The sequence below is a fragment of the Myodes glareolus genome, chromosome 3, assembly GCF_982192425.1.
Source record: "Myodes glareolus chromosome 3, mMyoGla1.1, whole genome shotgun sequence".
In the NCBI taxonomy this organism is placed as follows: Eukaryota; Metazoa; Chordata; class Mammalia; order Rodentia; family Cricetidae; genus Myodes; species Myodes glareolus.
In genome coordinates, this window is record NC_142028.1 from 127,615,137 (window position 1) to 127,632,309 (window position 17,173).

The 17,173-nt window shown below is 49.9% G+C and overlaps 1 protein-coding gene across 4 annotated transcripts in view; it reads left to right on the forward strand.

Moving 5' to 3' along the window:
• Akna (AT-hook transcription factor) overlaps window positions 1-17,173 on the forward strand; it is a 46,290-nt gene that overhangs the window by 17,866 nt on the left and 11,251 nt on the right. For all 4 annotated transcript variants that reach the window (XM_087904958.1, XM_087904957.1, XM_087904956.1 and 1 more), the window contains 10 exons: window positions 2,364-2,438; window positions 7,217-7,373; window positions 8,013-8,167; window positions 10,023-10,082; window positions 12,847-12,974; window positions 13,372-13,558; window positions 14,816-14,979; window positions 15,068-15,262; window positions 15,813-16,032; window positions 16,797-16,903. In XM_087904958.1, the coding sequence (XP_087761084.1) occupies window positions 2,364-2,438; window positions 7,217-7,373; window positions 8,013-8,167; window positions 10,023-10,082; window positions 12,847-12,974; window positions 13,372-13,558; window positions 14,816-14,979; window positions 15,068-15,262; window positions 15,813-16,032; window positions 16,797-16,903 (1,448 nt within the window). The remainder of the gene's footprint in view (window positions 1-2,363; window positions 2,439-7,216; window positions 7,374-8,012; window positions 8,168-10,022; window positions 10,083-12,846; window positions 12,975-13,371; window positions 13,559-14,815; window positions 14,980-15,067; window positions 15,263-15,812; window positions 16,033-16,796; window positions 16,904-17,173) is intronic.

Sequence of the window (17,173 nt, forward strand, 5' to 3'; positions counted from 1 at the left end):
TGTGAGGCTTGATCATGTCAGCCAACAGTCTTGAAACTGTTCTAGATGTAGAACTCAGAGGAAACTCCAACAGAGGTCCTCTGAAATGTTGGATCATCTGGACCATCCACTTCTATCAGAGGTTTTTTTTTCAGGGGGGTCTTCCTTGATCAAGCCTGATTTTTCTTAGCCCAGAATGAATCCACAGCCTCTTATTTCCTGTGGAAGCAAAAATAAAATCTATTCTCCAAAGTCACATATCTTTTGAATTAAATTTTGAAGTCAAGGCATTTCCAAAATATATTTTTTGTATTAATCTAGCATTTATGAGCAAATGTCTTTTAGCAGCTATTGCTCCTTCCACAGCCATCAAACAATTCAAAGACAACACAAAAACATACAGTATTCAGATTCTCTGTGTATTTTTCATCTTTGCGTGACTTTATTTTAAAATCTATTTCTTTTATTTTATATTTAATTTTTTGTTTTTTGAGATAGGGTTTCTCTATGTAACTTTGGCTATCCTGGAACTCACTCTATCGACCAGGATGCCCTTGAACTCACAGAGATCCACCTGCCTCTGCCTCCCAAGTGCTAGGACTAAAGGTATGTGCCACCACACCCAACTACTCTCTTTCTTTCTTCTTTTTTTAAGGACTTTATCCTTTTTCTTTTCTCTCCCAAGCCTACATAAATTTTTTAAACACATTATAAATTGTTTAGAGGGTTTTTTTTGTTTGTCTGACTCTGTCTTTACTGTATATCTCTCTTTTTCTGACTACATGAGTCTTTAATTTGCTAAGCAATATAGCTAGGATTAAAGCTATGGCTTTGATGGCTGTATCTACCCCATTCCTTAGCTTTCTGAGAGTCTAGCTTCATGGTGGAGGTACTGCCCAGAGCCATGTTTTGCCACAATTCTATGGAGTTTCAAGGTTCCTGCCACCACCAAGAAGGGTGCTTCCATTGTCACCATTTAAGTATTTGGTGGTGGGGCCTCTTAAAAGAGCTGCAAGTTTCTTGCAGCTAAAGCTGAGTCAAGAAATCTTAAATGAGATGTGCTTGCCTCTAGCAAACAGAGTCCACCTGAGAAAATGCTGCTATCAAGAAGCGATGTTTAACCATGTTCTTTTGTGTCTAGAATTACTTTCCAAGCTCTCTCAGGTTTTATTTGGATGTAGTTGTCCATGTTGGTGCCATTTGTTGACAGAGGTCTTTGTCCTGCCTGGTCCCACAGCCATTCAGTCTCAAACACACAGAGGCCTACATTAATTATAAACTGGTTGGCCTATTTTTCTTATTAACTAACGCTTACATCTTACATTAGCCCATAATTCTTGTCTGTGTTAGCCACATGGCTTTGTGCCTTTTATCAGTGAGGCTTTCTCATCTTGCTTCCTCTGTGTCTGGGTGACAACTGCAGACTGAGCCTTTCCTCTTCCCAGAATTCTCCTATTATGGTGGCCTCACCTATATTTCCTGCCTTCCTCTTTTTCTTTTTCTTTCTTTCTATCCTCCCTCTTGTATAATTTGAGAAGTTGAAATCCATCCAACATCTTCCTGTGTCACTCTCCACTGTATTTTGTTAGTGAAGACAGAGCTCACAATTCTGTTAAGTTGGCAGGCTGGTGAGTCCATGGGTTCTGCTCTCTCCTCCCCCAAGCTGTAGGCATGCATCCCCATACTTGGCTTTGTTTGTTTCATTTTTTGAGACAAGATCTTTTTATATAACTCTGACTGTCCTGGAACTCACAGAGATCCTCCTGCCTCTGCCTCCCAAGTGCTAGGATTAAAGCCATGAGCCATCATGCTGGGCTCCAGGCTTGACTCTGCTACAGGTGCTGACATCTGAATGAGGTCCTCACACTTGCACAGCAGTGCACAGCAGTGCACAGCAGGCTCTTCACCCTCTGAGCCAGCCCCACACCCTGAATCTGACCTTTAACAACAACAACTTATTTTCAGGAGCTTTTCTTACATCACAGGCAGCAAATGGCATCTGCTTTGTTTTTTCCTACAGTGAGTTGCTTCAATGACACTTGGGTTTTGTGTAAAGCCAGTGGTCCTGAGTAGATAAGAATTGTTTTACTGTCCTTTGTGTGTGCTTGTGCACATGTTCATGTATGTGTGGATACATGTGTGGATGCTTGCATATGGAGGCCAGCAGTCAGCCCTAAGCCTCTCCCTAAGAGGGGTGAGGGAGACAAGATCTCACTTTTGCCTCAATTCAGCTAGGCTGGCTGGCCAGAGAGTTTCAAACACCTTCCTGGTTCTGCCTCCCCAAATGAGTGCCACCACACCTGACATTTTTACTTGAGTTTTGGGGATGGAACCCGGGTCCTCATGCATGTGTGGCTTGGGATGACTGCGCTCTTTCTCTACAGGAGGACTATCACAAGCTCCTTACCAAGTACGCGGAGGCTGAGAACACTATCGACCAGCTTCGCCTTGGGGCCAAGGTAGCGGCTGGAGTGGGCTGAGCAGGGGGCGGGGAGCCAAGAGCCTGGATCCTTAGGGAGATGGTCTACCCTAGTGAGACTCTGTATTGAAGGACCCGAGTCCTTGGACTACCACTGGGCCTTTAGGTGACTTTGGCATAACCTAGCCATCCCTGGGCTCTCTCTCTCTCTCTCTCTCTCTCTCTCTCACTGTTACTGTGTGGTGGAGTGATGGAGGCTGGTGTACTCAGGAATGTCACCAGATGCTGTTTCCTTCTCTGTGACTTTGGGTATGACTACCTAGGCTGACTCCTAGCCACATTCCTCGTCGGCTGGGTGACTTTCAGGCGATGGCTATGCCTGTCTAAGCTCAGGGCTGTAGCCAGTACTTTCTGCTCCATCTTTGGTGCCCTGTTCTTCCCAAATCATACTTTTACCTTTCCCCCATGTCTCCCTGACAAAGATAATCCTCCTCCTTGTATCCAGCTGGAACTGAGTACCACGCATGGCAGGTGAAATGTCCTGAAGGCCAGCATGCCTCCCACCCTGGCTTGTCTCTAGAGGAGGCTGAGAACCCTCTATGGGGACCTTCCTCTTTCTGGGGTGAGGCAGGAAGTGGGCCAGTTGTGGCCCCTTCAGCTTCCTGCTTTCCCCATACCCCTGCTTTCTCAAGCAGACAGCATAGAGCAGACAGGATAGCTATGGGACATTTCCTGCTCTGGTTGTCCCCCTAGAAGGAGAGCACCCCAGTATCCTACAGAATGCTCCCTACCCTAGGTCCCCTGTCAAGTCTTCAGCCACTTCTGGAGAACACAGGTGAAGGCAGCCACAGCAAGAAGGAGACCTGGGCCTGTTGTAGGACCAGAGTTCTCTGTCCCTACACATGTGGCCCTGCCAGATGCAGGAGGGACCCTGCTCACCTAGTCTCCTGGGACGTATGTTGGGTTACAGTACGAGCTGAGAGTTGTGATCAGATATCTTCAGGTGCCCCAGAGCTCCTAGCAGTGAGAGGAAGTGTCAGGAACAAGGCTGGGGCAGTCTGCAGAGAGGGCTCACAGAGTCAGCTGTAGGAGAGACCAGCCACTCTCAGCTGCTCTTTGGGCCCCAGAGGAGAGTGGGTTCTGTCCAGGTGACTGCACTAAAGATCGCTCAGAATTTCATCCAGCCCAGCCTCACTGCTGCTCCAGGAGTGATGGTCCCAGCCAGCAGGAGAGAACAGGGCCCAGGGCCCACAGATGCCCTCCCTTTTGAGCCCCATGTTTGAAGCTCAAAGCCCATATCAGGGAACCTTGCTCCTGTGGATTTCCTGCCTCTCACAAGGATCTGTGAACATGACTTCTCCAGGACCTCCCCAGCCCTTTCAGTCTGAGCCCACGGTGATGCAGGAAAGGCTAGACCCAACTAAGAGGGAGCCAGACTGGAATTTACCTGATTACCTAGGCTACTTCTGTGCTGAGTAACTGGGGACCGTAACCCAGTGCAACAGCAACCAACATTGGCAGAACAAGAGTCCAGGCTCAGATTAAGGTTTGATTAAGCGGTTAAGAAATTACTTTGGTTTCCTGTCCTTGCAGACACAAGGCTAAGACAGGAACGCCCCACGGCATGTGTGAAACACAAAGGTGAAATGTCCTCTCATCTGCTCACGCCAGATGGTGTTATTTCCCGAGGTCTGGGAAGCCTCAAACCCTGCCATGGTGTGTGGGACAGGTCCACAGCCAGGAAGGCCATGGGATAGAAAGAGCCGTCAGTGGTTCTGTTGGCTGCTAGCTTAAGTCATTTACAGCTGGGCTCAGAGAGGTTAAGCAACTCGTCCAGGGTCTCATAACCCGTTGGTGCCAGAGCTAGGGGAGTGCACTTACTCTGCCAAAACCAAGCCAACACTCACTGAATTTGCAGTCAGAAAAGCTGCCCAGGGAAAACCAAGGCTAGCCCTAGGAGTATCTATGGAATCAGGGGCTGGGGAGCATGATTTAGGGGACCAGAATGAGTTAGGGATCATGGGTGAGTTTTATTCTCTTTTCTTACTCAAGTCTGTGAGGGTGTCACCATTTGCTGTCTTGTTGCTGCTTCTCCCCAGCTCCTGCTTCCCCACCCTCAGCGGCAGGAGGTGTGAAACAGTTGAGGAGACAGAAACACCCCAGCAGGAATTGGGGGATGATGTTACACTGTTCCTGAAGGGATTTCCCTCTGGATACAGGAGCTCTGGTTGGGATGCAGTGTGGGGATGGGGGCTTCTGTGCTCAGAGGAGTTGAAGCATTCCTTCCCCCTCCCCTCTTGCCCACTCATAAAGCTCATTACCATCTGAAAGGCTTGGAGACCCCATCTGTGCCCAGAATACTCATTTATTTAACCCTACATTTCCCAAAATCACAGGTCTACCCTGCACAGAGTCCTGAGGGCTTCAGAGTATCACCACAGGGCCCACTGTGCCTAGAAAGGTCTGTCACAACTGGGACAGGCCCATGCAGCTCAGCAGTGACTAAGTCCCCTCCCTATTCCTCACTTCCTCTGGAAAGTTCGACAGGCCTGGGGCTCGGCTTCCCGTTTTCATCCTCTGGATCTGAAAGCTGCCAGGTTTGCCTGGCTCCCCAGGTGGGCCTTGGCACAGTGGGCAGGAAACTCAAGAGGGCACGGCCTCCCATGGGATTTGGGTCACCTCAGGAAGACAGGGGTGCTAATGTGGAACCCCCACACACAGGCAGAGCTGAGCAGATGGCACTGAGGATTATGAAAATCCAGCTTTGTTCTCTGCTAGGGAGGCTCAGTCTGCAGGTGGGGGAGGCAGCGCCACCAAATTGTGCTCAGAACAGCCAGCGCCCAAAGACAGCATATGCAAAGAGGCTTCCTGTCTGGAGGCTGTGGAGCCCCTAGGTCCTGGGGTGGCAGAGGACAGCCCACTGAGCTCTTAAATAGGTACCAAGGCATACAGGAGTGTGGCTTTTTCATGGCCCATCTTCATGGTGACCATATACACATAAGAACAGGGAGGATGTTGAAGGTGGAGGGTAATGATGGAGGCTGATGGTGAAGATGATGATGATGGTGATGGTGGTGATGGTGGAGATGAGGATAGTGATGATGATGATGGTGATGATGATGGTGATGATGATGGTGATGATGGTGATGGTGATGATGATGGTGATGATGATGGTGGTGATGGTGATGATGGTGATGGTGATGATGATGATGGTGATGAGATGGTGATGGCGATGATGATGATGGTGATCATCTTCATGGTGACCACATACACATAAGAACAGGGAGGATGTTGAAGGTGGAGGGTGATGATGGAGGCTGATGGTGAAGATGATGATGGTGGTGATGGTGGTGATGGTGGAGATGAGGATAGTGATGATGATGATGGTGATGATGATGGTGGTGATGATGGTGATGATGGTGATGGTGATGATGATGGTGATGATGATGGTGATGATGGTGATGATGGTGATGGTGATGATGGTGATGGTGATGATGATGATGGTGATGATGGTGATGGCGATGATGATGATGGTGATGATGGTGACAGTGACAATGATAGTGATTGTGATGGTGGTGATGGTAGTGATGAGAATAGTGATAGTAATGATGATGATGGTGATGATGATGATGGTGATGGTGATGATGCCGATGGTGATAGTGATGATGGTGGAGATGAGGATAGTGATGATGATGGTGGTGATGATGGTGATGGTGATGAAGATGGCTGTGATGATGATGGTGATGAGGATAGTGATGATGATGATGATGGTAGTGATGGTGATGGTGGTGATGATGATGATGATGATGGTAGTGATGGTGATGGTGGTGATGGTGATGATGGTGACGGTAGTAATGATGACGGTGATGGTGATGGTGGTGATGATGATGATGATGATGGTGATGATGATGATGGTGACAGTAATGGTGGAAATGGTGGCAACTGTATTAGTTAATTGCTGTGATAATTAATAATCCTAGAAGAGTTGCTCTGTGCATGACATCTCCTTCATACATCCAAACAGCCATTTACTACTATTTACTGTTATCAGTGTTGTTATTAAAATAGGTAAGATAATACATATTATTAGTAACAATTACTATTAGCAGCATAATTTGTCAGAGTGGTGCTGTGATGTGGTCCAGATGCTTAGCTGATGACCTTGTGGAACTTCTTGTGGAACTTCTCAGAGTCTCAGGGCTCATAGGGGCTCAGAGACTGTGAGAGAGAAGTGGCAATCTCAGAGCCTGCATGGGTCTGCTCTAGGTTCTCCTCATATTGCTGTGATTGCTTGGCTTGAGATTCTGTGGGACTTGTAACAGTGGGAGTGAGGGTGTCTCTGTTTCGCCTGCTCTTGGACCCTTTTCCTTCAATTGAGTTGTCTTGTCCAGCCTTGATAGGAGGGTGTGTGCCTAATCTTATGGCATCTTGCTATGCTGTGTTTAGTTGATGTCCTCAGGAGGGAAGGAGGATCTGGGGGAGAGGGGGAAGGGCTGGAAGGAGTGGGGTGAGGGGAGACTGTAGTCAGGATATGTTATATGAGAGAAAAATAAATAAAAAGAAAAAGGAAAGGAAAATCAAGAAAACTGGGGAAAGTAGTCCCTGCCTGTCTCCCTTCCAGAACCTCTGTAAAGGGAACAGGGAGGGGCTGTTAGTCCTCTGCCCAGGGTAGGCACCATCATCATGAAAAGCAGTATTTGTGATTCCCAGGGCGAGTGTGGGCGAGTGTGGGGCTCCTGCATAGAGGATGGATGAAGCCCGAATGACAGATGCATTGCTTGCCCTCACCTGACGCTCCCCTGCCCCCCTCTTCCTCAGGTACACCTGTATTCAGACCCGCCTCAGCCCAGTCAGAGCATCTGCTCTGGGTCGATGCCACAAGGAAGCAAGGTCTTGTCCTTCTCTATCCCACAACCCAGATCAGCAGAGTGGGGGCCTGGGCCTGCACAGAATCCACAGGCCTCTGAGGCCGCAGGTTAGTCGGGGAAAGAGCCAGGCTCTTGGTGTCCTCCTGCTCATGATTCTGTCCCAGGACATTTAGTGGTCTACCCTGGGGTGACACTGGCTTAGAGCCAGGGGAACAGAGTGCCAAGGCCCTCTCTGGGCCAACTGACTTGACCAAGCTAAACAGCTAAGTAGATAGACCCTTAGCTAAGCCACCTGGCCTCTTGTCTCTGGTGTGAACATTTTCACTCATTGTAACCCCTAACATTGACGGATACGTGTGACTTCGGTTAGTTCCCCCACAGAGCTGGTGAGGAGTACACCTTTTATAACCCCATGATAGTTGGGAGACCTGGGACTCAGAGAGGCAAAGACTAGAGTTACAGAGTCTGGAAAGAAAAGGACCGGGGTTTGAATCTGTTTCTCCCTGAATTAGAATTCATACCCCAGGCTGCACCCCCTCTTAGCTTTCTTCTAGGGTAGATCTGTGCCTCATTTTCTCTGGGAATGGAGCAGCACAGTGGCCAGGCCTCTTCCTGGGCTAATGGGAGGGTCGCCAGAGGGGTCAGGCTATAGCTGATGATAAGGTGGTCTGAGGGGCCTCAGGCCTTCAGCCTCAGTGGACTGGGAACTGTCCTCAGCCCCAGGGTTCAGCGGCTGTGTATTCCAGGGTGGCCGTCCCCACGAGCAGACCTGAGTCCCTCCTCATCCCCCAGCATGGCCACGCCAGGGCGGCTTCCTCGGAGCCAGGGCATTGTCACAGACCAGCCTGCCACAGGACAGAGCCAGGCACTGACCTCTCAGGCCAGCCGACTCCTAGCAAAGGTGAGTGAACCCCTGCTTCTCCCCATGAGACACCTTGTCTATGAAGCCTATATGTATGTGAGTGAGATGCTTCCACCAGCCCCAGATGTCTGTGCTCCGCCTGCATGAGGACTAACTCAGCCTTCTAGGGACTTGACCGTCCCCCTTGTCACCCAGGATGAGCTTGGCCCTGTCTCTTGAGCAACAACCCTTCTGTTGTTCCAGTTTCTCCAATTAGGCATGGGGGGCTTCCATGGTTGTTCATAGGGTGTCCCTCAGCTCTCTCTGACCTCCACCTGACCTTTCCCTATTTGTGACAAACTGCTCCTTCTTTGTTTGTTATTACCGAAGTCAACCCTGCTATGCTGCCGCTCAGAATTGTCTGTAGGTCTTTGTCTAACTTCACACTTGGCCTTGTTCCAAAGGTGTCTCATGAAGACACAACGCCTTAACCACATTCTGAAAACGGAAGTGGGGGTGCTGGGTCAGAGGGGAAGTCCACAGAGAGAAAAATAAAGTAAGCTAGCCCAAAGTCAGTAAACAAGATGTTCTATTGGGCCTTGAATTCTACCTTGGGCCTGGAGCTTCCCACTCTCCATTACAAAAATTTAAACCTAATCATGCCTTTACCTTGTCCAGAAAGCCAGTGTCTTTCCCCACTACCACACTTTCTTTCCTTTTTTGGGGTGTGTGGTAGGTAACAGCTCCACTGAGGTCTAGTTCACCTACCACACACTTTGCTCATTTCAAATGTGAGCAGTCATGTGTTTTCCTGTGTCGTAGTCCTGCGGCCATCAAGGTCTAAGTTAGAACACTTCCGTCCCTGCCGGTCCCCCCTTCAACCGCCTGCCTTGGTCTCTTCAGCTCTGTTTGGGACCTGCCATTCACGCTGACTCAGCCACACCCTTCCCTGTGTCTGACATCTTGCCGTGCCCGGTGCTTCTCAGCTCCTTTGTGGTAGAGCGGTCATTTCACGGCTACTAGGAAGCCAGCTCTTCGCAGTCAGGTCTCTTAGCAGGGCAGGGCATGACTGATGTCCTCCGGGAACCGCTGCTGTGTTCTTGACGTGGAGCAGGTTTGAGTGAGGTTGTACAGAACACTAGAGTTCAGAGTGGGACTTGTCTACCTCACAGGCCGGAAGCTCACCCGGGCACCCCAACGCTGGAGAGCTGGGGCAGCGAGGTCACTGTGAATTCAAGACCTGCTTAGGGGGCTGAGTAAGGCCTTGTCTGTAAAAACAACAGCAGCAGCATCTCTCACTGAACTCATTTGTAATTTTAATTGATTGCGTATCAAAATGATATTTGTGATCAAATAAAAATATTTAGGGCCAACAAGATGGCTCAGCAGGAAAGGGATTACTACCAAACTCAGTGACCCTGAGTTTGAGCTCCAGGGAGTGCATGTGTGTGTGTGTGTGTGTGCGCGCGCACACACACACACACACACACACTGTAGAAGGAAAGACCTGACTCCTAAAAGTCGTCCTCTGGCCTCCATATGCACAACATAATATGTTTATGCAGACAAACATGTGCATCCACCCATCCTTACATGTGTGTACATGCACACACATAATGTAATTTAAAAGAAAAATATATATTATTAAAATTAATTTCATTTATTCCTTTTACATTTTAATTTCCACAAAACTTTTGATTATATAATATATGTAGCTCATATTACATTTCTATTTTATATATTATATAAGTAACATGCTATAATTCATTTATATAGATTTTTCTATTTCAGTTTATCCTAGTTCCTCAATAAATAGACATTGTGATTTTTATTTTAAATATTTCTGTTCTTTTTTTTTCCTGCAACACTAGGGCTAGAACTCAGATTCTTGCTTTCTTTCCCTTCTGCTGTCCAGGTGGAATCCTTCAAGGAGCTGGTACTGGCCGGACATCTCCCACCCCAGGACCAAATCAAGGTACCACTACCCAGTGTGGTGTTGCAGCAGCAGTGCCCAGATAGCCTGTCCCCAGAGTTGAGTCTCTGCGTCCCTTTTGCTGAAGGCACACTGGGTGTGCCATTGCTGTCTCCTCTCTTCATCATAAAGCCCACAGGGGACCTGCGACCATTACCCTGCTTAACTACGAGGGCACAGAAGCCCAGCGAGAAGGGACAGTGAAGCCAAACTCCATAGCCGTAGACGGCCGAGTGCACACTGAGCCAGGGCTGCTGTCTCCTCCGTCACCCCCGGGCTCCAGAAAAGGGCTTTGCCCTCTGACCTACTCTTCCATTATTTCCCAAAACTTGGGGCCGAGGACTGCTGCTTGAGGGCAGACTTGTCTCCTTTGCACGCAGGATTTAGGTAGTTAGAGCCAGATGTGTCTGATGTGGGGTCCTCAAACCTGGGAGTTCATGTTGGGAAAGACTGGTAGCGTTGTGTGGGTGAGATCAGAGTCCCCACAGAGGTGGCAGTGACCCGGGAGGGATCCTTGCTCCACTCCAGAGTTTCTTCCAGGTCCCTCTCATAGGCGGAGTCAATGGAAGTTGATGGGGAAAGAGTCCAGCCGAGGGCAGGGAGACAGAGAAACAGAAATCTAGCTTCAGCCAGCAGATGCAGGACCCCAAGAAACACCATGGCATGCATGTTCTCCAGGGCTGTGACAAACACCACAGAAACACCATGGCGTGCATGCTCTCCAGGGCTGTGACAAACACCACAGAAACACCATGGCGTGCATGCTCTCCAGGGCTGTGACAAACACCACAGAAACACCATGGCATGCATGTTCTCCAGGGCTGTGACAAATACCACAGCAGTCCCCAGCTACAGGGTGTGTGGCGCATTGTAGCGCATCACCAGGGGGATCATGACTTGGAAACTGAAGTCATTTCTTCGGTGCTAGAGTGCTTGTCTGCAGGTGTAAAGTACTGAGTTTGAGCCCCAGCTCTTCACAAAACTAGGTGTGGCGCCTCACACCTGTAATCCCAACACTCGGGAGATGGTGGCGAGAAGATCAGAGTTCTCCTCAGGTTTATAAGGAGTTTTAGGGCCCTCTGGGCTACATGAGACCTTGTCTGAAAAAGAATTCCTTTAAAATGTTAATAGACACAGCAGTTTTATTTATGGAATACAGTTTAGTGACTTCATACATGTGTGTAGCAAACTCTAGTTCCCTCTCTTCAACTACTGGTCACTTCTTTATATCAGAAACCTTTTGAATTCCTCTTTTCTAGTTCTTTCTATTCTTGCTTTTGTAGTACTGGGGTCTGAACTAGGGTTCCATGCGTGTACACTAGGCAAAGACTCCGCCTCTGAACTGTATGTTCAGCCTTCTCTTTACTTTAAAATTAAAGGAAAATCTTTCACATTTTTATTTATTATTAGTGGTGTAGGTATAGGTGAAAGGGGAAGAGAAGAGAATATGCATGTGTGCACACACACTGTGTGTGTGTGTGTGTGTGTGTGTGTGTGTGTGTGTAAGTACAAGGGCTATTCTGTGTAGTCACTCCTCTCTTTCCAACTTGACCTGGGTCTGGGAATTGAATCCGGGTCACCAAGTGTGAGTGATAAGTACTTTATCATTGAGTCATCTCACTGAATTACCCAGGATGGCTTTAAGCTTGTCATCCTCCTGCATCAACCTCCCAAGTAGATCACAGGCCTGTGCCCCCACACTCAGTTCTCTTCCGGCTCCAAAGTCTGCAATAATGTTATAACACGGAACACCAGAGTGTGTTCCTCCTGCCTCACTACTGTGGGGCGTGAGGCCGGCCTTCCCCTTCCCTTCCTGACCTTTCCCAGTCTCTAGTGGCCATAGCTCCCTCTTCTACGCCAGCGTTTTTAGCACACTCACTCATACTCACGTGTGAGTGAGAACGTGTTATTTTTGTCCTTATCTGTCTTCACTTAGCCTGAGTCTTGTGAAGCCGTCTTTCCTGCCACAAATGACAGTTTTAAAATGTCACTGTCTTCCTCTCCATCCTCATTCCTCCATGTATAGGGACCTGGGGCTTCTGGGAGATGACTGGAAACTGTGTTCTGGGTTCCTGGTGGCCTCCATCTCTTCCTAGGCTCATATAGAAAGGGAAGAACAGGCCAGAGACCAACAGCCATGTATCGATTGGCTATGTTTGTGTTTACGACTACGAGGGCCTAGCAGAGGACCCTTTGAGGCTGGGCCTGGGTCCAAGTACTGCCTGTACAACTTGCTCACTTACCCTGTGAACTTTGTGCTTCACTGGCTAATTATCTCTAGTTGAGATTCTCTTGGAGTGAAAATGAGTGAACATAGAGGGCTTTTCTGAGAGCCACTGCGACAGTCCCCTTTGTGTATGGTGTGGGAGGACAATGCCATCTTCCCTCACTCTCTGTAAGAACTGGGTAAGACGGTGGCTTCTGTGTTCTGAATGGTGCAGTTTTAGATTGGGGTGACGATCTGGGCCCTCTGGAGTATTAGATCCTTATGGGGCCACAGTGGTAGTAGATTTGATGCTGCTTCGGACAAGGTCCCACAGGCCCTATAATCTTCCAAAGAAGAGCCAGTGACCTCTGGGCTGATCTCTAGGCTTCAAGTGTATTGTGACAAAGAGTTCCATCTGGGCAGAAGCCCCCAGAGGTGCCCAGACACAACCTGTTTCTCAAGCCCCATGAGAGTCTCCAGCTCCCCAGCATCCACCTATCCATCATGTGAGCATGGAGCCCCTAGGGAAGATGCTCAGAGCTCCTTGCCCTTTTGTTTCAGAGCTTGGAGCAGCTGAGGGCAGCCCATGTGGCCCTTGAGGCAGAATACCTTCAGGCCTGCAGAGAGCGGCACCCGAACCCCAAGCTTAATGCCTCCAGCAGTAGTCCCAGGACCCTCAGTCTCTGCAGGTAGGTTCTGGAGAGAGGCCCTGGAGGACATGTGGGACAGTCGTGACTCCCTTTGTGTCCAGGAAGGATTCATTTTACACACATCACTGACTTCCAGGAGCAGAGGGAGTCCCTGTCTGGCTAGAGCTGAGAACCCAGCTCATTTAGATGCTGAATCATCACTTTGGAGATGAGACGGGCAAAGCCTCTGTCTTTGGGGAGGACACTGGGGTACACTTAGAGTCGCATAGCATGGGGGTAGCAGAGGGTACTGAGCTGAGGCCTCCTGACTCTCAGCTTTATCATCTTTCTATTGAAGTTCTGGGTGCCATCTATTAGTGGCCTATGTGGACCCTGAGAGGACATTCCTAGGCTCTCTGATTTACACCTATTGCCATGCTGGTATTCCCCCTTCCAGGGAACTAGAGGCAGAGATATACCAGCTGGGGCAGCGCCTGGAAGAGCTGCAGAACCATACGGACCAGACCCAAAGAGAGCCAGCCCTGCAGGACAGCACCTCCGCCGAGCCCTTCCTGTCCTGGCCAGCTCACCTTCCCATGCCTTCAGGACCAGTCTCCTTGCCAGCTGTCCACACCAACCATGAGGTACTGCTTTGCCCCATCGCATTGGGTCAGTCCCCATTTCTTTCTTTTATTTATTCTATGTTAATTTCTTCACTTACATATTTAGCAAGTGTGTACCATAGCCTAGATTCCATGACACACAGTGGGGATTCATTGAGAAGAGAAGGAGGAGAAGGTGACCTCTGTCCTTATGGAGTTTTCGAACTAGAAATGAACTAGCTATAGAGTTATCGTTTTGACAGCACTCTGAAAGAGAAGTCCAGGCTCTATGGAAATAAGGGAGGACACTAGAAGGGGCACAGAAACTGTCTCTGGAGAATGTTTACGTGAGATCTGAGAGCAAGGAGTCATGGAGTAGGGTAAGGATCCTGGCAAGGGCACTGTGGCCTGAGTGTGGAAAGGGGAGGCTGTCATCTGCCACATTCCTGGAGACACTAGCGTGGGCCTTGTGATGAGCTTGCAGCTCATATCTCCAATTGGAATCAGCCTCTCCTTGGGTTTTCGGCTCCCGTGGGTCAACAAGAATTGGGACAAGACATGACACAGCAGAGGGAGAGATGGTTCCAGGAACTTGGACAAGGTTCAGAGGTTCATTCAGTCAGATTTGGATGGCAGTGAGAGAAAAGGCAGCCAGGTTGGCTTCCAGGCGCCCAGCCTGGAGTACGGGACAAGGGGTGTCCCTCACAAAGCTAAGACACTAGATACAGACTCAACGGGGCCCTCTCTCTCCACCATGGTCTGCTGGGACAGCCGCTCTCTCCCTTGGGCTGGTGGGCTGTGATCACACATATGGCAGGAGTGGCAGCTCTGTGTCCCTAAGCTCCTGCTTCTGGCTTGTGGTGACATGCCTGCAGATGGTGACAGGGTGGGGCTAGCACATTGGTGAGTGGGCTGAGAAGGCTGGCCCTGGGGCTGGGGGCTCCCCCTGAGCCTTGCCCTGCACATGGAACAACCTGTGCTGACAGGAAGCCCGGGTGGCCAGACTATAGAGGAAGAAGCGAGGACAGGTACCTCTGGCAGACAGTCTACTCTAGCTTCTGTATGGCTTTAATGCATTACAACAGCCTCGGTTTCTGTGTGAGGTGTGTGCTGGGGTATCGAGGAGAAATCGTGTCTGCAGTATGCCTGGCAGGTGCCAGGAGCTCAGATCACAGCAGCCAGTCATGAAGCCCCTGCAGTCTTCCGGTGTCACACCGAGTGCTCTTCAGCGTGTGACACAGGATGGCAGAGGCAGGTGCTAAGAATGATCACTCTCTATCCCCCTCTTGCTTGGCCCAGCCTGCCACCACTGCCACCTCCCCAGGGAGCCCTTGCACACCCCCCATGAACAAGGAGGTGAACCTGGGCAGCCTCACAGCAGAAGAAAGCCCGAGAGAGCTCCCAGCGCCACTCAGGGACAGGGGGCTTCAGGTGGAGCAGGACTTCCATGGCCTTCTGGAGCGGTGAGTGCCCATAGGATGGAGGCTGGCCACACTGGGTCTTGTTTATCCCCGTGAGCAGAAGTGACATTCTCTGGGCATCCGCCTACAGATACCTCAGTGTGAAGTCCGTCCCAGGAGCCTTGCAGGTGGAAGATGAGGAGGACCTGGAGGAGGAGGAGCAGGGTCAACATGGTACCTTGGAAGCTGATAGTTCAGCCACGGCTTCAAGGAAAGCAGAAGCCACAAGGGTGCCACCAGAACAACGCCCAGCTCAGGCTGAAGAAGGCCATAGGGCTGCCATCCAGTAAGTCCCTGGGCCTCCCACACAGGGGTGACCATTGGCAGCACAAGCAAAGGAGTTAGGAATGTAGCTCAGGGTAGAGCACTGGCCCCGGGTTCAAATCCCATTTCAGGAAAACAAAACCAAACAACAGCAAAAGGCATCTGGCCTTTGATATTGTTGTCATGGTTCTCATATTATTTTAAAGTTTATGTTTGCAACACAAAATTTTGGTCTTCCATTTTAAGAACATTGTGTTTTTGAGTCCATGGAAGTCTGTGGAATTAGCTAACATAGGGAAGGGGACGTGTGAGCCCTTGGGCTTTGGAAAACTCTGCTTTTGCCATAACCCTCACAGTGTTTCTGCTATCGTGTACTGGGTGAGTTTAGGTGGCTTCTTGCCTTTTAGTTAAGAGTATGAGGTTCAGAGAGTGCCATGCCCAAGGTCACATAGCTAGGTGACAGAGCCATGATGCATCCCAGGGATGTCCCCTGGACTGATGGGCTGAGCCCCAGATCTGGGTCACCTGGCTCACATGGGGGCTCAGATGCTGTTTCTCACCTTCCCTGCTAGGGAGGATGAGGGGCAGGTAGTGTCCGTGAAGCCGCCAAGCTTCCAGACATCCATGACCCGAGACAGGTATACCCCAGGCACGGATACAGCTGAGGTGTCTCAACGGGGCACCAGACCCGTGGCATCACACCAGAGCAGCCTAACCAGTCTGGAGGAGTGTGGACCCACAGAGCGCCTTCCTCGGAACGCTCTGCCTCGGCCTGGCGGCTCCCACACTGAGGTGAGTGTGCTTGTGGCAGGGGCCCAGAGGACTTCCTGGTGTGTAAGCTCTGTTCCCGGCCGTTGCTCACCCTGGCCCTTTTCGTGTGCCATCCTTCTCGTGTGCCACTGCTCCTGCAGCCATAAGCCTGCCCACCAGTGCCACCTCCAGCCCTGTGCTCCTTCCAGAGCTGTGACGTGTGTGCATGTCACAGTGTGACAGAGCTGGGACCTGGTTCATAACTGTGTCTTTTGCCAAACTGTCGCAAGGGTGACAGGCCACAGATAAAATGCCAGAGGCTTTGTATATGTGTGTGAATGTGTACATATGTACATGTATAACAACACAATATTACATACATGTATACCTACACATACAAATACACACGTGCATGCACATGGACGCATGTCTGAAGTCCTGATGAGCTTGTGCTCGGCGGTCTCTACTCTAGATGCTGAGAGCACTGACATCACTCACATGTTGCCTGCGTCCTGCTTTAAAGTCATGTTCTGGTGTGTGCATGTTGTATGTTGTCCTGAGCGTCTCTGCGGCACACGGAACTGCCCGCACCATAAGACTCTGGGTTAAGGCTTTTTCCACCTCTTCCCTCTCATTGTACACCCTGCAAACCTGAGCATCGTTCCCAGGAGCCCAAGTGGAGCCCAGTCCTCAGCGTACCGAGCCCTTCTCGGGGTCCTCTTGAGACAGGGAGTGTTACACTAGCCTGTGGGTTCCCAAGGCATGTGAGTATTTTCCTCAAACTTAATAGATATGGCCTATTCTAGGAGCCGTGGATGGTGTCACCAGAGACAGACAGTGGCTTCGTGGGCTCAGAAACCAGCATAGTGTCACCCTTCACCCAGACCCCAGAGCACCGGCTCTCCCATATCAGGTATTCTAACCCACCATTTTCACAAGCCTGGGACATCTTGAAAATCCAAGTGTCTGTGGTGGCCCAGAAACAGGTATCACTTCAGCCCCAGTGATGGTCCCTGTTCCTGTCGTACTGACGGGGGAAGAGAGGCTCCAGGAATAAGAATATTGTTCAGTCCGTTAGCAGCTGCTGGGAAATAGTTTTACCAAGCAAGTTCAGGAGTAAACGGAGTGAGGGAGGATACTGAGATGGCAGAAGCCGTGAGTGGAAGGGTATCTGGGAGGCGGG